General features: G+C 40.4%; 2 protein-coding genes and 2 long non-coding RNA genes across 6 annotated transcripts; 1 reads left to right on the forward strand and 3 right to left on the reverse strand.

The window, feature by feature from the left end:
• Window positions 1-782: 782 nt before the first annotated feature.
• On the reverse strand, window positions 783-2054 carry LOC126620037 (protein P21-like). Its single transcript, XM_050288497.1, has one exon. The coding sequence runs from the start codon at window positions 1988-1990 to the stop codon at window positions 1313-1315; it is 678 nt and encodes a 225-aa protein (XP_050144454.1). The 5' UTR covers window positions 1991-2054; the 3' UTR covers window positions 783-1312.
• A 15236-nt stretch (window positions 2055-17290) lies between these two features.
• On the reverse strand, window positions 17291-19539 carry LOC126617720 (uncharacterized). 3 transcript variants are annotated; one of them, XR_007621498.1, is made up of 3 exons: window positions 19292-19539; window positions 17720-18649; window positions 17291-17579 (listed from the first exon to the last, which is right to left on the reverse strand). It is a non-coding gene; the product is annotated as an uncharacterized LOC126617720 (long non-coding RNA). The 3 variants fall into 3 exon arrangements; XR_007621497.1 differs by lacking the exon at window positions 17291-17579 and having other exon boundaries at window positions 17611-17993; window positions 18104-18649; XR_007621496.1 differs by lacking the exon at window positions 17291-17579 and having other exon boundaries at window positions 17611-18649.
• Window positions 19540-20636: 1097 nt separating this feature from the next.
• LOC126617665 (protein P21-like) lies at window positions 20637-21544 on the reverse strand. Its single transcript, XM_050285714.1, has one exon. The coding sequence runs from the start codon at window positions 21481-21483 to the stop codon at window positions 20806-20808; it is 678 nt and encodes a 225-aa protein (XP_050141671.1). The 5' UTR covers window positions 21484-21544; the 3' UTR covers window positions 20637-20805.
• Window positions 21545-22034: 490 nt separating this feature from the next.
• LOC126617931 (uncharacterized) lies at window positions 22035-24725 on the forward strand. Its single transcript, XR_007621589.1, has 2 exons — window positions 22035-22997; window positions 23904-24725. It is a non-coding gene; the product is annotated as an uncharacterized LOC126617931 (long non-coding RNA).
• Window positions 24726-25417: the final 692 nt, after the last annotated feature.

A 25417-nucleotide genomic window follows, 5' to 3' on the forward strand; every position in this document is an offset into this window, starting at 1 on the left:
TAATTGATAAGGTGTTAAATTTCTACGCATACGTTTGAAAATTTCATTTTTCTAAATTATTATAGTAAATCACACTCTTTCTTTAATAATCATAATTTAAAAAATTAAAATAATAAAAATAAAAAATTGCGCGACTTACATGCTCTGTGCCTTAATGGTGGTGATGAAACCGGTTGTATGACTTGAATGCTCTGCCTTAATGGCAGTTAAAGAAATTGTACTACTTCGAAGTTACCGTTTGATGAAAGAGGTTGGTGCTCCGCCTTAATGGCGGTGAGATTTATATGGTACATCTTCATATTTGTGAATTGGCTAAGGGATTGGTTTAGGCTCTGTTAGGGGTAATTATGGAAAAAAACAATTTTATTGCGGATTGAGCTTCACTTGGGCCCATGTTTTTAATGTTTGTAGGGCTATTTTATGAATAGTTTTGTTTTTATGATTAAATTATAATATCAAGCTCTTTTGATTAAATTAAAGTTTATGATGGTTTTTTGTTAAGAAAAAGTTGGTCCAAACTCTTTTTATTAAAGTTTCCTATTAATTAACTAGGATAGTTGATATTCAAACATATAACCAAAAAGATAAGATACTTAAATCATTGATTCACTGTGCATGCTTTGTTTTAGAACGCAGTATAATTTAAACTGTAAGATGAACGATGAACATATACTTGAATCAACATATAAAAACGAGCCTAAAGATGAAATGATGTTGATTCATCAGGCTTAGATGATAAAACAAACTCTAGTTGAAGAATCTAATTGAAAAATGATGTGATATCCAAGTGGTAACCGCGATAATGTTTATATATATCTCAACAGATCTTTTTTGTAGGTTAAATGACTTGCTGAGTATCCTCCTTTGGACTTTCTTAACTAGGGAAATTGTGTAGCTAGTGTTGCTTGGATGATTAGTCCTTAAACGTCTACTTTTCCGCTTAACTACATAAAAGGAAAGTATGTAAAATTATAGCTTTCTTAATTAGGGAAATTGTGAAGCTATAGTTGCTTGGATGATTAATTATTAACTTGTTACAAGTACTTTGTTACATAATGCACACCATTATATGTGCTGCCAAAGACGTGATTTTTTAAAATTAAAACTATAGCTTTTTATCGATGATCAAGCAATACAATACAAAACAGCCCTGATGATATCCGGTAGCTGATCAAACAAGAAGAAAATAAGAACTGAAATAAACTGATAACTTGGTCAACTGATGTACCACGACCTTATTGCATCGTATGTCTTATTGTAAACACTAGCAGATATATATGCCTTGTAGCAAGGAAGCACATATATGCTTCAATCATGGGCAGAAGACAACCTTGTAGTTAGCTCCACCAGGACATGTAAATAGACTGGTTGGGTCATCCTTAGGATAACTATAAGCATCCGGGCACCGACTCTTAAAAAACTTAGAAAAGTCTGTAGGGCCACAATTTCCAGAATTGCAACAATATTGATCAGTCTTGAACACAGTGCAAGGGTTGTTGCAGCCTCCTGGAGCCCTCAGTTGGTTAGGGCACTGCCCGTTAATATCAGCCGTGCACCTAATCCTCCTAGTGCACCCACCAGACGTGGGACTAAATTCCATAGGTACATTAAACCCATCAACAAGAGAGATGTCAATGAAATCCAAGTTGTTAAATTGATTAAGGGCATATTCAGCTAGGGTGTTTGGTGGTTGACCATAGCCTTGGCATTGGAGGACACCCCCACAATCACCCGTTTGGCATTTGCCACGTCCTGCTCCATCGAAGTTGCATCCCGTCCGGCCCCAAATGCGAGCCCCTTTGGTACCAGCACTCACATCTAAGGCCCAGGATTGGCCTTTGCCGAGCTGGCGGCCACCGCCTGGCACAGCAGCTGCCCATACAGTGTAGGCACAGTTGTTTTGGATGTCAAATCGAGCTGCATTGGTTGATGCAAAGAAGAGAATGGCACATAGGATGGAGAAAACTAAGAGGCTTTTAAGGAGGCTCATTGTGGGAGCTAAGCTTTACCAAAATTTGTAGTTTTGTATGGTTGTGTTTTGAATTCTAAGGTGGCTCATGAAGTTATATAGAGCATTAGTAGTACTTATGTTCGTCATCAAATGACTTTAGTTTATTAGCTCAACATTTCCGCCTAGGCCCACCGCGTCAAGTTTCCACAAGAAAAAAGTGAGAGACTTTTCCAATAAATGATAAATATCTCCAATTTTCTCTTTTTATACTATATCTTTTTAGTATTACTTTTTATTGAATAAATCAAAGAAGAAGTTATGTATAAAAATTTGTAAAAAATGTGTACGAAAAAAAAAGTGAATTTTTTTCTCACCATTTCACAAATGGTGGTAATCGTTTCTATCATACTTATTATTATTAGATGAATTTTAATATTTAGATTTATATTTATCTATTACATAAATTTCAAAATTTAAATTCATATAATCGTAGAATTGTGACTATCATCATCACTTGAGGGCAGTGCAAAAAATATTTCTTTTGTTTTGGTAAACTAAATCAGTGAAACACGAGAACTTAATTGTGCAATAGTTGCTTAGATGAAAATGCTACTACAGTAATGAGGAATCACTAGAAACAGATTTTTCCAAAATCAAAGCGTAAAATGTAGCCAAACCTACCCAGTTTGTAAACAGTTGGAATATATACGCCTATTCTTTACAGATTACAGAGAATTAAATTAAATTATTATTTATAGGGTTCTAAGTTCAAATTATTAGTTTGAATTACAATATTTTTATATGAAGGTGATTGGGAATCAGCTTTTCCGAGTTGTTGAAGATGGTACTGATTAGAATTGGTGGTTTCTTAACTTTCAGCCATCGCTGAGAATCCAATCACCCTCTTCTTAATTAGTTCTAGGCTTGGAGTAATGGGGTTTAGTTATAAATTACTAGGCATACAACATTGAGTGGTACGGATCTCTCAATTGACGAGCTCCGGCCACAGAGGTCTGGAGTGGATCTCCTTCCACCTAGGCAAACAACATTGGTGACTACCACGTACCACGATGGATAGCCACAGAAAAGTCTCAACGAGCAGAAATTAAATCTAAGCATCAGGCTAGCCACACAATATTATTTCACTTCACGTGGATACAGATTTGATCTACTCTACCATTATTGCCGGACCTTATAATACTACCAAGTCAAGCCTAATTTGGTCCAAAGTGATATATCAATGCCATAGGAAAAAGTTTGTCAACAGAAGTTTGGCAAATAGCCTAAACAAATGGTATATTTCTATGGTAGATGCTTTGGCATTAGCCTAATCAAATGGTAAAATCTATGGTAGAAGAAGATGATTGATAGTTGTGGAGTCAAAAATAATTAAGAGGCGACACATGAATTTTTGGGTTAAAATGACAAAATAATCCTCGAGGCACACTGGAATTCTTACGCACGAGCAGTGGACAATCATCCCTTGATCAAGTCAAAAGTGCCCATATAGGTATTTATTTATAACCTAGTTCATCCATCCCTCATCCTATCTTCTCCACAAGGTAACCCCTAAATCATTCATTTTTTATTATATTAATTAGCTAATTAATTGATTAATTATTCAATTAATTTACTAATTAAACACAAATCATGAACTTGACCCACAAATCCATCCAAGTGGCCGGTCCACTCCTCCCAAGGTGGCCAACCACACCCCTATATAAATATCATCATTCTCTCCAAAACTCAATTCCAATTCTCTTGCTAAATTCTCTAAATTCTCCTAACAATTTTCTATCAAAATTTTAACTTTAGGATCAGAGGTTCTTTGGACAACGCCCCCACCCCCCCTCCCCAAAAAAAAATCATCGTGGGCGCGTGAGGCTCTTGGCATTGACGTAAGGTGTTATTTGTTTTGTAGGTGCAATTTTATCCAAGAACAAGGAGGAAGAAATTTGCATCCACAAATTGGTGCTTTCATTGAGAGCTGGGTCACACGCTCGTAGAAAACTCTCACATCTAAGGTTTTTTGTTCCTTTGCTTATTTGTAGATTTTTCGTACGTTCTTATTCTTGGAATTTTTTTTTTCTAAAAATTCTTTGATAAAACGTAAAAGAGAAGTACAATGGCAAGAGATTCAGAAACCTCAACAAACAAAAATTCCAACATTCAAAGATTAGGACCACGACGATCTATAAGGCTCAACATAGTGGTGAGCAGAGCGGCACCCCCATGACGCTCCACCGTGGCAACCACCATGGCAACCACCTTTGCCACTTCAACCATCAAGGGCCCAAGCCCTAGCCTAGCACCCGTGTGCGCCACACTCCGATCAGCCCACTCATGTGGCCCAACCTACTCCCACGGCCCAGCCTGCTCCTGTGGCTTTCCAAGTAGCCCAAATCGGTCCAAGATTAGTTCAACCATCGTGGCTTCAAATTTATGGGCCTACGATCGAACCGGGAGCATTTTCACCATATTTCTCCACGGATTTGACATTTCCCAACTCAAATCTCGCACTCGGAGTCTACCACACTTCCACTGCTCAAAGAGATGCATTCCTTCCAAGCTCTTGCAACCCCAAATGGAGCACAACACTTGTCTCGACAAGTCATAGAATTGATGAACGCCCTCGCACAGCAGACAACCTTGGTGAATCAGCTCTTACAGCACACCGAGATGCAACGTGCCCTAAACGAGGTGTTCCGAAGTAGGCCAATGGCAGATGAAGAACCTCTCCAACAGCGTCTCGGGAAGCAGCCACTCGACCAGCCACGAACCGAGCGTTTGGGCAGTGTACACTCCTGATTGGGCCCCTGAGATAACATATACTCCCATTTTAGTTTGCGGATGAGTGTGCACTCTCTACTTAGCCCATGGATGAGCATACACTCACGGTTGGAGCCACACTTCGATAATCAACATGAATAGCCTTCTAGGCAAAGCGTTCATTCGTGGCTAGGCCCGCAAGGAGAATCATCCACATCACATTAGAGTAGGCAGCACGATGAACGGAGAGAAGTAGTCACTCAATTCGGCTTAAGCTCAACCAGCAACCTGTGAAGAATTCCCTCGCCTGCTAAAAACGAACCACATGCATTGTAGCCACAGCATAGATGAGCCGAGCACATAGAAGAGTAGCCTAGGCCAATAGGTCACGACTGAAGGCAGCTAAGAGCTCCGCTACCCCAACAAAGGAAAATTCATGAAGAAGTAGAGAGACTCTTGACATAGCGATTGCGCGATTTCCAATGAGCATTATGATGGGACATGACCAATCACCCTTCACGGAAGAGATCGAGCAGGCAGAGCCTCCACACAAGTTTAGCATGCAACATTTCACATCCTTAAAAGAAGATGGAGACCCGGAGAGACACTTGAAACACTACCGAAGTGCAATGATCCTTTATCGAAACAACGACGATCTTATGTGCAAGATATTTGCTACCACTCTACAAGGCAAGGCGGAAGATTGGTTCTACACCCTGCCACCACAATCCATCTGGAGTTTCGACGAAATTTCTTTGGTTTTCATCAAAGAATATTCATCCTATTGCTCGATTAAGAAAAAGTCCTACCACTTATTCAACATCGAGAAGAACCCAAAGGAGTCGCTTCATGTGAAGAGGTTCAAAGCAGAAAAGGCAAAGATAGTCTGATGCAACAACTCGATAGCTAAAACAGCCTTCCAAAAAAGACTTATAGCAAACCACCCGCTGTTAAGAGAATTGATCATCAAAGAAGGTCTAACTCTGGCAGAATCTTTCGCTCTAGCAGAGAAGCATGCACTTTGGGACGAAGTTTGCCAATGCTATTCAAGGCAAATCCGAGCAACCTTGAATACGAAGTCCTCCACTACTCTGAAGGAGATTCAAGATCTGACTAGACAAGCAGCCACATCTGAAGCAGTAATAAGCTCTACCTTCATACAAGAAAAGCTAGGGGCCTAACTACTTGTATTCCATAGTTCAAAAGCTCTCCTCAATGTGGAAACTAACTACCAGAAATTCAAAAGCTAACTTTGGTGACAATTGTTGCAACCCAGAAGCTCAAGTTATACCTTTAGACGCACACAATCATCCTCGACACATTATTCTACCTAATCCAGACGTGCGATGATAGAGGCATAGGCACTGACGAATGCAAAGTTTTCTTACGAGTGTAACACCTTAGCCCAAACGGCGCGCCAAGAGCAGACGAACGCTAGAATGACGTACTCAGAAGCAAGTTTTGTCCTCATCATCCCAAAAGATTATACATAAGAGCAACATGTACCAGCAGTTGAACACCACTTCCTGCTACGTGTCACTCGACCCTAGTCGACCCTTGCTCCATAATTCAACCCTAGAGTGTCCTAATACCGATAGTTGAGCATCTCCAATTACGTGTAACATGGGCCTAGCTTCACGGCTCCCTACCATGCCTTCATGACGCAACAGGGCGACCCAATGATGGCTCCACAGCTCCCTACCGCGCATTCAAGCCTCGCCTAAGCGACGCAACAGAACGGCCTAACGATGCCCCGGAGGTAGCTAGGAACGCCCTAACAGTGCTTGCTCCACCCAATGGAGACTTCTAGCACATGCCGACGGCATGTCCAACTACAAAAGGTTTGAAAGCAGGCGTGGTCCTTGTCACCCCAGACAGTTTGATGCTTAAACAGGCGATCACTCTAGGCTTTAAAGCATCCAACAATGAAGCAGAGTACGAGGCCCTACTAGCAAGCCTCAAAATGGCAAAAGACTCGGCAGTGAAAAAGCTCGCAATTCATTTTGATTCCTAACTAATCACTAGCTAGACCACTTGAGGTGTTTCAGACTTATACCCTCACTCAAATTCCACATGTAGACAACGTTCACGTGGATGCACTAGCCACCCTAGGCTCCATCCTCGACCACCAACTCATACGTTCTACTCCGGTGGAATATCTAGACAAGCCAAGCATAGAAGCGGAGCCAGCAGCCGAGGTGTCACAGGTTAGTACAACTTCAAACTGACAAGATTCCATTATAGACTACTTGGTCAATGGCATACTCCTCATGGAAAGATTGGAGTCTAGAAAGCTCCAAATAATGGCAGCACGCTACTACATGTGGAATAACATTCTCATCCGAATATCCTACGTTGGACCACATCTCCGCTGCCTAACGCCTCTCGACAACCTAAAGGCTCTAAGCTCAAGTTTATGGAAATCACTCCAAAGGCCAATGATTAGCATAGAAGGCTCTAAATGTATGCTACTAATGGCCTATCATGCACTAAGACGCTAAGAAGTTAATACAAAAGTACGACCGCTGCCAATGCTATAAGCCAATACCAGCACTGCCTGCTAGCAAATTATACCCGCAGACGAGTCTTTAGCCGTGCATGCAGTGGGCAATCGACCTGGTAGGACCAATGCCCCCTACTGGGACAAAGGCATGACGATAGTAACAACCGATTACTTCACCAAATGGGTAGAAGCAGAGCCTATGACTACCATGACATAAACGGACGTAGAGCACTTCATATGAAGGAACATCATTTTTCGATTTGGCATCCCTCAATTCATCATCACAGACAACGCCTAGTAATTTGTGGGCAAAGATTTAGTGAAATTCTTCCAAAAATATGTCATCAAGCAGCACATGTCCACACCAAGATATCCTCAAGGCAATAGGCGGACCGAAGCATCCAATAAGATGATTCTCAACTACCTCAAGAAATCCCTCACCAATAAGAAGGGAAAATGGCCAGACGAACTCCCCGGATGTCTATAAGCATATCACACCACCAAAAGACAAACAACCAGTGAGACTCTTTCCTCTTTGTCATTTGGCTCAGAAGCAATCATTCATCCCCATGTCATTGTGCCAAGTATCAACACTCTACTGTCAAGCATTGAGCAGAACAGTAAGGAGATGGCCACAAGCTTAGATTTGGCAGAGGATAAGCGTGAGCAGACCATCACCTGCATCGCAGCCTACCAACAGCAACTCATCTCCAACCACAACAAAAAGGCCAAGATCTCGCAGTTCCAGCCTTGAGATCTAGTCCTAAGAAAAGCCTTTATCACTGCCCACAGAGAAGGCTCCAAAAAGATAGATCCCATCTGGGAAAGTCAGTACAAGATCAGCAGAATATGCAGCAATAGTAGCTACAACCCTGCCACCATGAACGGCAAAAAGATCGAAAGTAGTGGAACGCCTACAATCTGAGGAAGTACCATGCGTGACCTCTCACTACATGAAAGCTCGAAGACTTAAGCAGCTCGATGGGCACTACCTTGCAAGCTGATGACTATCTAGTTATTATGCAGTTCCTACCTTACAGCTAAGTTCTCTTTCGTTTCACTCGTTTTTCAATGAGGAATTTAGAAGCAGTTTACAATTTGCTCGGTTGCATGCTTACAACAACTAATCACACCTGCACTTCAAAAGAAGACCACGCCCTTCTTAGGGGCTTATCACAGGAATTACGCTCCCGGAGTGACCAACCATGCTCTCCAGTGCAAGAAGGTAAACCAATTCCCCGACACCCATCTGGGTTTGCTCTCCAGTGCGAGAAGATAAACTAATTGTTCTCCAATGCAAGTAGGCCCCGACACCCACATAGGTCTGCTATCTAAGGTAGAAGGATAAACTTACACTCTGAATATCCAGACATGGATGAGCTGAGCTGCCCTAGTATAACTAGGTGCATGATAGCTTGCACCGGGATTCCTAGAAGTAGCCATAATTGTATTTTTCAAGGCTTAACTAACTGAAGGATTTTGGGTCTTTTGGCCTAATCCATGGGGAACCGGGCCTCAAAGACGGAGGAGGCACATTACGCAGAACGCCCTATGGACAGTTGCCTTGGAACCCTAAAGCTGCTACCGAGTACACTAAGGTAGCCTACTGATTCCAAAAGATCGCCTACGGCTTGCCTTTCGAGCAGTAAAGCCGCGCTAGACTTATACAACCGCACATTCTTGTGAAAGGTTAAAAAAGCTAGTGTGCATATACGAAGCTTTATCCAATGCCGACATGCTACGTAGTCGATAAGCTTCACCTCTGCCAATCGCGGAACGACCTATCCCAAGTTCTAAGGTGTTGTGATACTTGCTACGCAACCTACGAAATTGGAGAAAGCCAAGGTTAATTGCCTAGTGGTCACGCGGACTTGTTTGCTTTTTTAAGTAAGGGATCTGGATGCCGACCCTATGGCTAACAACTTTGCAAAAGTTCTACACCAACACATACGAATGCATAGGCTACGCAACCTATCTGCTTATAGAAAAGTAGCACGTTTGCCACTAGTCTATAAAGTCTAAGGTTGAGGAATGAACTAAAGAAGCGACGATGAAGAAAAGCGAAGGAAGCAAGTTTATTAAATTTTCTAGCAAATTTGATAAACGACTAGCAAAGGCCAAAAAAGTTTAAGCAAAACAAGAGCAACAAGGAAAAAAAAAGAAAATCTTAAAGGCTACCTAAAAGACTACCCTTCAACAATTTGGACATCCCACGACTACTCGGCCTCCACACCTTCAGCAGCAGCAACGCTCCTAACAGCAGCATCATTATGCTCCAGCTTGGGCATCAACCTCTAGGACTACTTTACTAATAGAGGCCTCAAAAGTAAAGGCAAGCAAGTATTCCGGAGAAATAGAGAAGGTCTCGAAACCTCAAACCCAGCCTTCCCACCCTTCAACTGCTCGTTCTCCTTAAGCAAACCAACACGGACGTGCTGCAGCTTATCCACTTTCTTCTTCAGTCTTTCGTTGATCTTTAATACACCTTGAAGTTCCAACACTTGGGGTTTAAGCCTATCCACGAATCTCTTGAAGTGGTTCACTTGATTATAAGCAATAATCAACTCTTCATCATTTGCATAAGCAGCAAAACAAAGCTCAGAAACTGCAAACTCAAGATCTTGAATCTAAGAAGAATAAGCTTGGGCTGCCACAACCTTTGCCACCTCCTTAGCAGCCTTGGTATCCTCTTGGTCAAGGAGCATAGACTCGACTTTCAGAATTGCCATTTTCTACATCATTGCAAGTAGAGTAGTCTTCATATACTCGGCCGTATATGTCACATCCCGGCCCCTGGGCGGATCACTTCCCAGGCCCGCTCCACCACTGTATCATGATATTATCCGCTTTGGGCTCACCATTCCCTCACGGTTTTGTTTCTGGGAACTCACGAGCAACTTCCAAATGGGTCACCCATCATAGTAGTGCTCTGGCCTCCTTCTCGCTTAACTTCGAAGTTCCTATAGAACCCGAAGCCAGTGAGCTCCCAAAAGGCCTCGTGCTAAATAAGGATGGGAATATACATTTAAGGATCACTCACATGGGCAATGTGGGATGTTACAATCCACCCCTCTTAGGGGCCCGACGTCCTCGTCGACACACTTCCGGCCAGGGATTGGCTCTGATACCATTGTCACATCCCGACCCTGGTCCACCACATCCCGGTCCCGTTCCACCACCGTAGCACGATATTGTCCGCTTTGGGTTTACCATTCCCTCACGGTTTTGTTTCTGGGAACTCACGAGCAACTTCCCAGTGGGTCACCCATCCTGGGAATGCTCTGGCCTCTTTCTCGCTTAACTTCGGAGTTCCTACGGAACCCGAAGCCAGTGAGCTCCCAAAAGGCCTCGTGCTAGGTAGGGATGGGAATATACATTTAAGGATCACTCCCCTGGGCGATGTGGGATGTTACAGTATACGTCGCAAAGGAACTTGGGCAAACAATCCCTCTAACACTATCGATAAAATTAGCATAAGTGTTCATGTCTTCAAGCAGATCTGGTTTCAAAAGAGCACAGATCTCAACAACCTCCCCAGAAGTAGACTTAGTGGATTTCTCACAACTACCCACACGAGCAGTCACCTCCTTCTTAACATGCGAATCAGTCTCAACAGAAAAGGAAATGGGTCTTGGAGCCATTTTAGCAACAAAGTCCACCTTATTGTTTTTCATAATAGCAAGCTTCTCCAAAGGTGAATCGGACTTAGCTCCCAACGGACTTCGGCACTGGGGGCATAACAAGACCTTTACGATGAGCAACCCTATCAGCAATTGTACTAGCCATTCTCGACATGGCAGGCACCACATGCTCAAATCTAGCAACCTCATTTTTCTTCCCATTGGAATAAGTCATGTTAATCACATACCTCTTGGCAGCAGGCGAACCCTCACAAGCAGCGGAGGAAGTCTTCAATTTTTTTCAACCGGCATCTCTTGAGTAAGCGGGGAAGATCTCTTCTTTCTACCTTCATTCACAATAGGCTCCATGACAGCAATCAGACAAGCCAAGGTATCCACCTTGATCCTCTTTACCTTCTCTCTCGGGAGCAGCCCATCTTTCTCCCAATGAAGAGAACTAAGCAACCAACACCATTCACAATACTCAATATGGGAGCTCAACCCATACTGGATTTTCCCTCATTTTTTCTCTCAGACCAGCAAGCATGAAGCCTGCGATGTCTTCATTTCTCTCAATTGCTGGCCTGGCCCACATTAGGTCGAAGAGCTCAAAGGACATGAGCTATACGGCTCGTCTAGCACTGCACCCTAATGCCACAATCTGTGGCCCCAGCCACACAAGTTGCCCTTGGCTCTAGCCAAGCCAAACAGCCCAAACAGTGGTCCCTGCCACAACACCTCCTCAGCCCATGCGGAGCCGACTTCTGGCCCCTCCCAGTCGACGTGCCACACCACCCCGACGGCTGCCCTACGATAGCACTATCCAAGAAGAAGACAAGGAAAATTAAATTTTTCTTACCTCGGTGTGGCGCGGAGAAGATGAAGCAACCAACGAAAGACGATCCTTTGCACGGGCAAGATGTAGAAGATTGCTATAGAAGGGGAACAAATATCCTCTAAGCTCTTTCTCTTTCTCTCTTTTAAGGTAGAATAAATCGCTCTCCAAAGTTGATTTAATAATCCAGTTAAGGTGGACTTAAATAAGCTTTAAGAGAAATTTATTTCCCTTTCCTAGAAGGATCTAATTTCCAATTAAAGAGGGAATCTACATCAAAACATGAAACAATCCTAAGTTTCCCAAAACAAGAAGATCTCTACTCCTACTGCCCTTTTCTGCGAGCAGCCCAACAGTTGTGGGGGCTGATAGGATTTTTACCACCTGCGCAGAAGGGTTAAAAACACCTAAAATACTTGCAAGAGAAACAAGGTTATTGTAGTATAATTGGCTCAAGCAAGGTCGTTCTCCACAGGGATTAATTTAAAAAAAATCAAAGTGAAATCAATTCTCAACTAATTAATTAAAACAAAGTTTTTGAAAGAGGTGATTTAATGACCTAAATTAAGAAAAAAAACGAATTTAATTAAAAAGATTACTTAAAAACTGCAACTTTAAAGAAGGAGAAAGAAACAATTTTTAGAATTCAAAGTGAGAAAGTACTAAGGTTCCGCCGTCACCCTAACAATCCTATGTAGCTCTTCTAATTACTTATGAACCATACATGCATATTTTGAAGGTTAGGTTTTCCTAAAGTATATCCTACTTGGAACTTCCAACATAGAACGTATATCTAACATGCAACCCATTCGTGGTGTCCAAATCGAATGTGAACATGCAAGACTCATTTAGTTTTATGAAAACCTTTTGAAAAACCATATAACCCTTAAAACGTGTCGTCCATCCTAAGAGGTTACACATATTAACCACAAGAAGCCTTAGTCAATTTTAAGGACAGTCATCCGTCAAAATTGCATCAAATTACTTTTCTAAATATCTTAATGGTCACGAATCACTAAGACAAATAGATAGTTTAAACCAGTGATTAACAATTCAAAACTTGCATGCATGAATTCATAAGCAAATTAAAAAGGGACTACATATTCTTGCTAAAAATCATGGCCTTACCCTAGTAAAGAAGATTAGTTACGCATATTCATACTAAAAATCATAAAGTCTTTATTGAAATAGAAAAAGAATGAAAACACCTTGAAAGTATAAGTCTTGAAATCTCTAAGCTTTGCCCCCAAAATCTTCTTCCCAAAAATTGCATGCCTTCTAGAGAAACCCTAGGTCTGCCAGAAGGCTTATTTATACTACTCTAATTAAAATCCTCCTAGTCAAGGTCTTAGAATAAGACTATGAAACTAAATCAATTGAAACAAAATAGGAAACATAATTCTAAATTGACTGGGTAAATTCGCCTAAAATTCTGCACAGCCACGTTTTGGACACATATCATTTGCAAAACTAGCCCAAAATAGCAAATTTAAAGCTTGGACTATTTTGAACACTTCTCCAGAAGGCCACGAACCCATCTGAGATCATCTTGGGCTTCAAAAACTGCATTTAAGCCCAAAAAACTTTTCAACAACGCGCACTGCTCCTTTATTTAATTGCCAGAAAGTAACCGCTTGATAGAAATTACTGAAATTTTGATAAGAATACGCCAAAAGACACCCGAAAGTCCTCCAATTTTGTCTGTTTGAGAACGTTTTCTCCGGAAGAAATCAAATGTCCTATGTTGAAAATATGAAGCAAAGTATCAAAATTTTACGAAAATAATTACCAAATTATACTAAGAATAGGATGAAATATATAATATAATATTGACTCATCAGGGACATTTGTGGAGCTAAAAATAATCAAGAGGCGACATGTGAATTTTTGGGTTAAAAGGACAAAATTACCCTTGAGGCACACCGGAATTCCTACGCGCGAGCACTGGACAATTATCCCTCAATCAAGTCAAAAGTGCCCAAATAGGTATTTATTTATAACCTATTTCATCCATCCCTCATCATATATACTCCACAAGGTAACCCCTAAATCATTCCTTTTTTATTATATTAATTAGCTAATTAATTGATTAATTAATCAATTAATTTGCTAATTAAACACAAATCACGAACTTGACCCATAAATCCATCCAAGTGGCTAGTCCATCTCCTCCCAAGGTGGCTGGCCACACCCCTATATAAACACCCTCATTCTTTCCAAAACTCAATTCCAATTCTCTTGATAAATTCTCCAAACAATTTTCCCTCAAAATTCTAACTTTGGCATTAGAGGTTCTTTGGCCAAAGCGCCCCCCCCCCCCAATTCATCGTGGGCACGTGAGGCGCTTGGCCTTGACCTAAGGTGTTATTTATTTTGTAGGTGCAATTTTGTCCAAGAACAAGGAGGAAGAAATTTGCATCCACAATAGTGTTTTTGGTTTTTAGCAAAGATTAAGATTTGTGTGGGTGGAGATATTTCTTTTTTTTTCTTCACATAATTCAAAATTAAAATGGAAGAGGAAGATAGGGTTTGTGTGGGTGTACACATACCCCTCTTTAGTTCTTACCAAAATTACGGTTTGAGCAGGTGTAGATAATTTTAATTAGGATTTTTTTTTGAAATGTCATATGAACTTGTATGCATTTTTTAATTTGTCATATAAGCTAAAATTTTAAGCAATTTGTCATGCCAACATTTTGAAATCATTAATTTGTCATCTCTCTTTAACTCCGTTAAGTTTTCCATCTAATATAAGTCATGTGCCAGCACATGACTTGTGTTTAGGGTTATTTCGGTCATTTTAATACTTTACTTCCTTTTTATTAAGTTACTTCTGAATATTCCAAATGTAACATCCCATATCGCCCAGAGGAGTAATCCTTAAATGTATATTCTCATCCCTACCTAGCACGAGGCCTTTTGAGAGCTCACTGGCTTCAAATTCCGTAGGAACTCCGAAGTTAAGCGAGAAGGAGGCCAGAGCACTCCCATGATGGGTGACCTACTGGGAAGTTGCTATTGAGTTCCCAAAAACAAAACCGTGAGGCTTTGGTAAGCCCAAAGCGGACAATATCGTGTTACGGTGGTGGAACAAGCCCGAGATGTGGTGGACCCGGGCCGGGATGTGACAAATGGTATCAAAGCCAATCCCTGGCCGGAAGTGTGCCGACGAGGACGTCGGGCCCCTAAGAGGGGTGGATTTGTAACATCCCACATCGCCCAGGGGAGTGATCCTTAAATGTATATTCCCATCCCTACCTAGCACGAGGCCTTTTGGGAGCTCACTGGCTTCGGGTTCCGTAGGAACTCCAAAGTTAAGCGAGAAAGAGGCCAGAGAAGTTGCTCGTGAGTTCCCAAAAACAAAACCGTGAGGGAATGGTAAGCCCAAAGCGGACAATATCGTGCTACGGTGGTAGAACAGGTCCGGGATATGGTGGACTCGGGTCGGGATGTGACAAATGGTATTAAAGCCAATCCCTGGCCGGAAGTGTGCCGACGAGGACGTCGGGCCCCTAAGGGGGGTGGATTGTAACATCCCACATCGCCCAGGGGAGTGATCTTTAACTGTATATTCTCATCCCTACCTAACACAAGGCTTTTTGGGAGCTCACTGGCTTCGAGTTCCGTAGGAACTCCAAAGTTAAGCGAGAAAGAGGCCAGAGCACTCCCAAGATGGGTGACCTACTGGGAAGTTGCTCGTGAGTTCCCAAAAACAAAACCGTGAGGGAATGGTAAGCCCAAAACGGACAATATCGTACTACGATGGTGGAACAGGCTCGGGATGTGGTGGACCCGGGCCGGGATGTGACACCAAATATGTAGTGATACACAAGTGAGAGTTTGCATTTTAGCATGTCACGAAGACATAATTTCATACGGGCTCTATAAATGAGAAATAAGTTGACATTTTGTGTCATAAATTGAGTTGTAGATGCATATGCGCTAAAGAAAATTAAAAAATATAAATGTTTGTAGTAAAGAAAAGTAAAAGCCTTGTGAAAAGATGTTAAAATGACCTAAATAACCCCGAACACAAGTCATATTAGAGGCACATGACTTTATTGGATGGAAAACTTAACGGAGTTAGGGTGAGATGACAAATTAATAATTTTGTAAAGTTGGTGTGACAAATTGCTTAAAATTTTAGTTTATATGACAAATTGAAAAATATGAACAAGTTCATATGACATTTCAAAAAAAATCCCTTTTAATTAGTATCGAACTCGTCGTCCACGAGATTCGAATTTAAGACTTTTCACTTATAAAGAAACAACCATTAAACTGTAGTATTAAATGACAAAATTATTTTTCTTTAGTGTGTTATATATAAACAAACTCATTTCGTGGATATACTAGGGTAATATTGCTCCTTGCCCCATGAACTTTCGACAAATAGTCATCAAGTCATTTCATCATATGGAAAACTAAAATGAAAAAAACCAAAGGAACAACTACCAACATAAAGACCAAACTCACACAACATACGCACAACACTGCATTTGTACACAAAGCCCTCATATTTTCATTACACTCAAAACTATTGCGTACATAAAACCTTTAATTAGTACTTATTAGGAAATATGCATCGTGGCTTGGTTATCGCAGATGAGAGACATCGGTGTGCTGTTGGAGATTCCCAAATCACTGAGAAGTCCTTTGGGCCATATGAGTTCACATGTTGTTGATGTCATGTGGGAGCTAAGCAACACCATTTAATATATTGGTTTTTGGTGTGTTTGTGAATTTTAAATCCTGAGGAGATTCATGTGGTTATATTTTGTTGTACATTGAACTTACACATGGTCATCAAATGACATCATTTCTAAGCCTGTTAATTTCCATCTATGGCAATAGGAGGACCGATATTCCTTCGTTCCACTATTTTCCACAAGATAAAGTGAGACATACTTTTCGACTAAATGGTAAAACTTTGAGGGTTGAATTAGAAGAACTTTAACAAAAAACTTCCGGTACTGTTCATTTTAACGAAAAATTACATTTTTACACTAAAAAATTAATCCAAGTATTATTCACTTTACTCTTTATTTTGTCCTTATCTTTAAAACTCAAAGTTTTCAAATCCTTTTATTAGTTTTCCTTTGAATTAAATTGCCCGCACTGATTTGGAAAACCTAAACGTTGACTGACTGAGAGGGCAGAAGACAAGTTCTAAGCACCCGACTTGTACCATCTGTCATTGGTTTTTTGTGTGGAAAACTTTATATTAGTGATGATAATTAAGGTGCTTATTCCACCACCACAACCAAACAAGGATAGATAATTTCTTTATTCTGTTTTTATTCATTGAAGTAGTTTTTTGTTTCGATTTAATTAATAGGAACAAGGCATAACTAAAATTTTGTCAAATGACATGACCAAGTGAGTTTTCTTAACCAACCGTGTGGAGTCAACAAATTTATGTCAAATTGCGTGTTTTCAAAGTTATCAGTTCAATACAAAAGTTAAGTTATTAGACTGCATGATAGGGTATGCAGATTTTTTTTTTTTTTTTTTAACAAATAGGGTATACAAATTTAATCTAAACTACAAAAAAAATGATGCAAATAAAAGAAAAACTATGCTCTAACGTACCTGCAGGAAGTGACTTAGAATCGAATGAATGTGTTGAATACGTTGAAACCTAAACTAGATCGCTTATGGTTCATTATGAAACCCTAGACTTTCATCGTTTTTCAAACCTCTTTCCAATTGTTACCGAAAAGAAAAGAAAAAACCTCATTCGAACCTTTTCATCTCCTACTTCTTGTTTAAGTTTATGTTTTGCTTTTTTCGCTTAAAAGATTTTTGATACGGCCGGATCCCGATATTCCCCGAATACCAGGATAGGTACGTGCTGGCAGACACTCAAGGATGACGAAAGCCATTTATTGAGTGCAAAAGCTGAAAACAAGGGATAAATAAGACTTATAAATATAAAAGAATAAAGAATATGCATTTAAGGAACGTGTCCAGAGCATACAACTAACTAGAACACTAATAGAATTAATATAAAATTGAATGAATAAAAGAATGGGTCCTACACCGATAGGACTTGAAGACGCCAATGCGGAAGTGCCTTGACGCCGAGATTGTATGTCTTGATTCTAAGTCCTGAAGGGGGCGCAAAACAAACATGAGTGGACCAAGTTGATATATATATATATACTAAAACAGTTATCAACGTACTAACCCCCAGGTTTTATGAAAACACATATATATCATGATAAACATAGGTTTTCCAAAACCTAGCATGTCGTGCAATGTCTCAAACTATAACTCGTATATATAATAATCACTAATAAATGTCCAATATCTCTCCAAGCCCCATGCCGGCTCCCCGTCATTGAGCAGACAATCAGAGGAAAATTACCCCCAAGTCTCATGCCGGCTCCCCGTCCCTGAGCAGACAATCAGAGGAAAATTACCCCCAAGTCCCATGCCGGCTCCCCGTCCCTGAGCAGACAATCAGAGGAAAATTACCCCCAAGTCTCATGCCGGCTCCCCGTCCCTGTGCTAAATAGCTAGAGGAAACACACTCCAGGCCCTATGCCAACACCAAACCGTCTCCTGTGACGGACCGGGATCTATCCCTATGTCTCATAGCGGAATAAGGATCATTAGGTAAGTACAAAACCATTGAACATATATATATTGAAAAGCAACTTCATAGTATAAAGTCATCTATCATCTATACTATAAAGAGGTGTTCGAAACATATTCTAAATATCATATTGTCATCTATCGGATATTCTATAAGAACACGAGTTATAGGAAAAATAATAGTAATTCAATCTAGCCTCAGTAAGCATGTTATCTCAAAGCGTTTCATAGAACATAATCATTAAATCATGTTTTTCATGTATGCATTTCTATTATCAAAACATGCATTTTTAGAAGGGGTTCACTCACAGATACTTAGCCGCCGAAGAGCCACGCAAACTAGCGGAGACAGAACGCCACCATAATTGCCCCTAAACACATACAGTGTACATTTGGTCAAAATCTACTCAAACGACTTAATTTGGGAAAACGGACAGCCTCGAAATTAGCCTAGGAAGAGTCCTGGACGAAAACCCAAAAAAGTCAACGGTCAAATTCAAAGTCAACGATGACTATTGACCCGGTCAACGCAGGTCAAAGGGTCTGGGCTTGGGTTGGATACAGATTGGGCCAAGGGTTAGTGGACCGAATCCATGGCCCAAAGGCCTAGGGTCCAAATAGGGTTAAAGGGTTAAGGGCTTAAAGGGGTTTTTTGGGTTGGGTCCAATTGGGTGTTGGGCTTGAGGCCCATGTCTTAGATGGCCCAAGGGCCTAGTCAAAAGGGTTTTTGGGTTTAAAACAACGGGCCTAAAGCCCTAGGTTTGGCACGGCCCAAAGGGCCTTTAGTTTACTAGACTAAATTAAATAAAACAATTTATATTAAAGGGTTGGGCTGGGTTTTCCAACGGGCCCAAGGCCCGAGTTTTAAAAACGGCCCGAAGGGCCTGGGTTCACTTGCTCTCGCCAAGGAAGGAGGCCGGAGCCTTCTGTGCTCCGGTCGACGACACAACGTCACCTTAGGTTCCGATCTAAGTGCCAAATTGAAGTACAAGATTAGAGGAATGTTTTGGTACCTTTAGTTCACCATGAAAGGACTAGAGGTGGCTGGACTTGGGCTCGTAAACTCACGGCTCGCCGGAAACTGGGTTAGCACACCCGTGGCATCTCCGTATGATTTCGTCGTCCCAAAGACATAATCAAGGTTAGAATTTGGCAAAAAGGACTAAGACGAACAGATTTCAAGGGAACCGAGGCTTACCAATCATCAAAAAGGCGAGGAACTTGGCAGAGTTCTTCTGTGCTCCACAGAGGCGAAGAGAGAGAGAGAGAGAGAGAGAGCTAACGTGATGGCGATGGTGGTGATGCCGTCGTGTGTATATGTGTGTGTGTTGTTTCTCGGGGAGGGAATGGTGCAGCGATGAGAAAGGAAAGAGTGAGGTCCGAAAGGGAGAGGGATAGAAATGAGACAGAGGGAGCTGGGGGCGAAGGAGAGAATAGAGAAAGGAGAAGGAAAGGGAACCGGGGGCACAAATAAAGGGGTGGGCCCCTTGGGCTCACCAATTAAGACCAAAAATATTTTTAAAAACGGGGGTGGGGTGTAACAATTTTCTTAACCAACTCCCCACAAATTTCATTGATTCAATAGTTAGGATGAGTTTAAAGCTTGTTTGCTTAAGTAATTTTAATTTAGGTTGTCAAAATTCATCTTAAATAAGAATATTAATTTGTCGGAATGACGAATTTGCAAACCACTATACATACTACGAATTGAACTTGCCGATTCTAGCAACAACTAATCAAGTATACACACACTTGCAATTAATCAAAAAGATAGTATACCTAGCTAATAACTGATTCGCTATGCAGATTTGTTCTAGAACGCATGCAGTTTACTCAAAATATAAGATGAATGATGATTGTATACTTGAATTAACATATATAAAAACGAGCTTGAAGATGAACTTAAACGATATTGATTGGAAGGTCATATCCATCATGAATGAAAAACGATGTGATGTTTTAAGTGTTTACTGCGATGACGATCTGGAAGATAAAGATCGTTTATATAAATACATCTGTATTTGTTTTTTTTTCAAGATGAATAGTAGGTCAAATCATGACTTGCTGAGATATATATTCTCCTTTGGAGTTTCTCAGTTAGAAAAATTATGTACCTACAGTCGCTTAGATGATTAGTCATTAAACGTCAATTTTTCCACATAACCATATAAAAGGAAAGTATGTAGAAATATAATTAAGAACAATTTTTAATGAAGCTATTGTTGCTTGGATGATTAGTTATTAACCTGTTACGAGTGCTTTTTTGTTACATAATGCGCACCATTACATGTACTGACAAAGCCGTAATTTTTTTAATGCAAAACGATAGCTTTTTTTTTTTTTTTTTTTTTTTGGAAGAGCAAAACGATAGCTTTTTATTGATGATTAAGCAATACAATATAAAACAGCCCGGATGATATCCGATAGCTAGCCAACCGATGTGCCACGACATTATTGCATCACAAACTTATTGTTCGTATACTTCATTGTAAAAACTAGTAGCGAAGGAAACATACATATGCTTCAATCACGGGCAGAAGACAACCTTGTAGTTAGTTCCAGTAGGGCATGTAAATGTACTGGTTGCGTCATCTTTAGGGTAACTATAAGCATCCGGGCACAGATTCTTAAAAAACCTAGAGAAGTCTGTAGGGTCACAAGTTCCAGAATTGCAACAATATTGATCAGTCTTGAACACGGTGCAAGGGTTGTTGCACCCTCCTGGAGCCTTCAGTTGGTCAGGGCACTGCCCGTTAATATCAGCCGTGCACCTAATCCCCTTAGTGCACCCACCAGACGTGGGACTAAAGTCCATAGGTACATTAAACCCATCAACAAGAGAAATGTCAAAGAAATCCAAGTTGTTATATTGATTAAGGGCATATTCAGCTAGGGTGTTTGGTGGTTGACCATAGCCTTGGCATTCGAGGACACCCCCACAGTCACCTGTTTGGCATTGGCCACGTCCTGCTCCATCGAAGCTGCATCCCGTTCGAGCCCAAATGCGAGCTCCTGTGGTACCGGCACTTACATCTATGGCCCAGGATTGGCCTCCGTCGAGTTGGCGGCCACCGCCTGGCACAGCAGCTGCCCATACAGTGTAAGCACAGTTGTTTTGGATGTCGAATCGAGCTGCATTAGTTGATGCAAAGAAGACAATGGCACATAGGATGGAGAAAAGTAAGAGGCTTTTAAGGAGGCTCATTGTGGGAGCTAAGCGATACCAAAATTTGTAGATTGGGTTTTGTGTTGTTGTGTTTTAAATTCTAAGGTGTGTCATGAAGTTATATAGAGCATTGGTAGTACAGTATAACTACGTCACCGAAGTCAACATTTCCGCCTTAATTATAGGCGGCCCAATGCTTCTAGTTTCCACAAGAAAAAAAATAAGAGACTTTTCAAAGAAATGATAAAATATCTCAACTTTTCTCTTGTACGCAACATCTCTTTGAATGAGGATGATCTCCGGATCCTCTTTGATTTTGTGAATTCTCAACTTGTATTATTGTGCTGTCATAAATTAATTTAAATATTTTTATTTAAAATTAAATATAATTAGTAATTAAAGAAAATTGATCGTACGATGTATGATAAACGATTACGATTTGAAGATCTGAAAAGGATTCTCATTCTAACTTTTTTTTATTACTTACTTTTTTATTGAATAAATCAAGGAAGAAGTTCTGTATAAAAATTAGGGTAAATCTCACGTTTACTACACTCAAATTTTGTGGTCTTCAACATTTGCTACATAAAGTTTTTTTCGTGTCAGAGTCATACCTAAAGTGTTAATTTTGGGACAATCTCATACATTCTTTAGTCTGACTATTAAATCTTCTATTAATTGATGATGTGACGTCCAAATAGACAATTATTATGCACCACGTGGCGTCTATATAGACAATGATCAGGCATCACGACGTAGAAATTAAAAACTAAAAAAAAAAAAAAAAAAAACAAAAACAGAACCCATCTTCTTCCACCCGACCCTCCATCTCCAATCTCCATAACCACCAGTGCACCACCCCTCTTCCCCGACACCTTCTCCCTCTCCTCCACTTCCTCTCTCTTAAACCCCAAAATCCCTCTTTCTTCCAATCCCTTCCCAAACCAAAACAAACCCTAATTCCAAAATCCCCAAATCTTGGCGATGACGGTGAAGATGAAGACCCAATTGATTCAATCCCCACCTCAAAACCCTCCACGGTTTTCTCATCGCTTCCTCCGCCGAAATCCCGAAATCCATTTCAACACATCTCCAATCTCTCGACATCAACGCGGACGACAACGGAGCTGAGAACTCCTCCGGGAAGGAATGAGGGATTTTGGGGTTTGGGTTTGTTTTGGGAAGGGATTCAAGAAAGAGGGATTTTGGGGTTTGGATTTGGGTAGAGAAGAAAAGAGAGAGGAAGTGGAGGAGAGTGCGTTTTTTTTTATGGGTCTCTGTAGTGTAGCGTTGTGAGAGTGAGAGAGAGAGAGAGAGAGAAAGAGAAAGCTTTGATTTTTGAGCTTTTTGGGTCTTTGTTTTGCTGGGTTTACCAAATGCAGTTTGTTGGGTGCAGCATAGGGAGCTCTGGGGGAGCTCCGGCGCTGGCCCTTTGCCTATTGGCCTTGATCTCTCTATCTTGTGCTGCCAGATTGAGTGCTTCTTCAAGGCAGAAGCTTGATGTCCACAAGCACCCAAACCGCTTGAACAAACCCTCCGTGAAAAGCATCAAGGTTTCCTCTTTTTCTTTAACTTTACATTCTTTCTTCATTAAACTATCTTGGGTTGTGTTTAAATTTTGAAAAAAAATGAAAAAAAAGGAAGTGGAGGAAAGTTGGGAGCTAGGTTTTGGGGGTACAGCTGTGCATTTTTCTGATGGGAGGGTAGGTGAAGAGAGTGGAGGAGAGGGAGAAGGTGTCGGGGAAGAGGGGTGGTTATGGAGATTGGAGGAGATGGAGGGTCGGGTGGAAGAAGAGGGGTTCTGTTTTATTTTTTTATTTTTTTATTTTTTTGGTTTATTTTTTATTTCCACGTGGATTCCTTAATGACATGTGGTGTCCAATCATTGTCTACATGGGTGTCACGTCATCAGTTAACGGAAGACTTAATAGTCAAACTAACGGATAGATGAAACTGTTCCAACATTAACACTTTAAATATGACTCTGGACGAAAAAAACTTAATGTATCAAATGTTGAAAATTACGAAACTTGAGGGTAGTAAACTGAGATTTACCCTAAAAATTAAGAAGAATGTGTAGAAAAAGAGTGCATTTTTGCCCACCAATTCTTAAGTAGTGGTAATGGTCTCCATCTTATTTATTAATATTTGATGAGTTTAAATTTTTAAATTTATGTTATTACTATAGATCTCCAAGTTTAAATTCATCTAATGGTAATAAATAGGTTGGTAAACATCACCATCACTTGATTGTTCTGAGCAAAAATATTTCTTTTGTTTTGGTAAAATAAATCAATGACATACGAGCACTTAGGCCTCGTTTGGCACGCTGTATAAAGCATCGGATAGGATAAATAATACGAGAGCAGTTGTTTGGTGCACTCTCGTACTAAATAAGCACCCGCTTAATTATCCGGCCCATCAAATTTTATACGGTTGACACCGTACTATTAAAACAGCCCAAAAGCTCGGGATAATTAGTCAGGGCGCTGTCCTCTCCAACTTCACGAAGCCGCCGTTAACGACTTCTCAAAGTGGGCCTTCGAGCAGTTCCTCGACGAGTTCTCCACCCTGGGTGCCACTCCTCTGCAGTCATTCGCCGACTAATTTCCCGTCTCGTCCGACAGAAAGCACACAGAGGAACAAAGAAGAGAGTGAGAGAGAGACAAAAGGAGACCAGTAGCGAAACAACATATTACACAGGGATATACAGAAAGGGGCGGATGGAAGCTGAGGAATTCGCCAACTGGAGGCGTCACTCAGCTCTTCCCCTTCTCCAAATCGAATTTTGTCAATGCTTTTCCCCAACCTAATGCCCAAAATCACAGTCAGCCTCATTTTTCTCTCCGATGAGTGTTCTTGGTTTGTTGAAAAAAAGGTGTCCTCCGTGAATTTCCTTCCAATTGTTTTTTAGGACTAATAGAAAACAAAGTCCTTTGTGTGAATTTTCTTGGTTTGTGGTGTGTTTTTTTTGCTGGGTTGATTTGTAGCTAAAAAAAAGAGAAGGATTGGGAAAAAAACGATGAGAATTTGAAAGGTGGGTTTTGCTGGGTTTCTTGTTGCTGCCTTTGTGGTGGGGTTTAGTTCAGGGGAGCAGACGGGGAAGAAGAAGAAGGGATAGAAAGGGAGGGAGTTTGAGGGGGTTGCGGCGAAGAGATCTGGAACAAGAGAGATGATTTCAGTTTTTTTTTTTAATTTTATTTTAAGTTTGATTCCTTCTATCCGGTATAATATCAAACACAGTATAAATAATACGGTCATTAGTTTGATACTGCACCAAACGCCCGACTAATTTAGTCAGTACTATCTGATGGCTATTTATCATATCCGACAGAAATAGTCAGTACAATCCGAGCTGCCAAACGAGGCCTTAATTGTGCAATAGTTTCTTCAATGAAAATGCTATACATTAATGAGTAATGACGAGAAGTAGATATTTTCAAAATTAACGCATAAAATGTAGCCAAACCTATCCAGTTCAGAACAGTTGGAATAGAGTAATACTAAGTAGATAAAAAAATTTAACTAAATTTGCAAACTAAATGATGTGTCATCAATATAATATAAACACGTTAACCAATATTTAATTAATAATCTAATTATCAACAACCACAACATTCAGTTTACTAAGTTTGGTTTAAAAATTTGGTACACCTAGCATTACCTGTTGGAATATATAGGCCTATTATTTACAGATTAAAGAGAATTAGTTAAATTTTAATTATAGGGTTCTAAGTTCACATTATTCTTATTTGATGGTGTTTGGGATCAACTATTGCTAGTTGTGGGAAACTTTTGACGCTCTCACCAAAAGATTGAAATCTTATTAATTTGAATATTTTGATTAAAGGATAAATGTTAAATTTCAGTTTTAATTAATAATTTAAAATAATTTCATAGATTGTCACAAAATAACTAATTATTTCATAAATAAATACACAAACAAATTTGTTTTAGAGGGACAAAATTTGTC

The sequence above is a fragment of the Malus sylvestris genome, chromosome 4 (genome assembly GCF_916048215.2).
Source record: "Malus sylvestris chromosome 4, drMalSylv7.2, whole genome shotgun sequence".
Taxonomy (NCBI): Eukaryota; Viridiplantae; Streptophyta; class Magnoliopsida; order Rosales; family Rosaceae; genus Malus; species Malus sylvestris.

What these genes read in the sequence shown, in the direction of transcription:
- LOC126620037 (XM_050288497.1), bottom strand. Translation starts at nt 1,990, where the DNA reads ATGAGCCTCCTTAAAAGCCTCTTAGTTTTCTCCATCCTATGTGCCATT.
- LOC126617665 (XM_050285714.1), bottom strand. Translation starts at nt 21,483, where the DNA reads ATGAGCCTCCTTAAAAGCCTCTTACTTTTCTCCATCCTATGTGCCATT.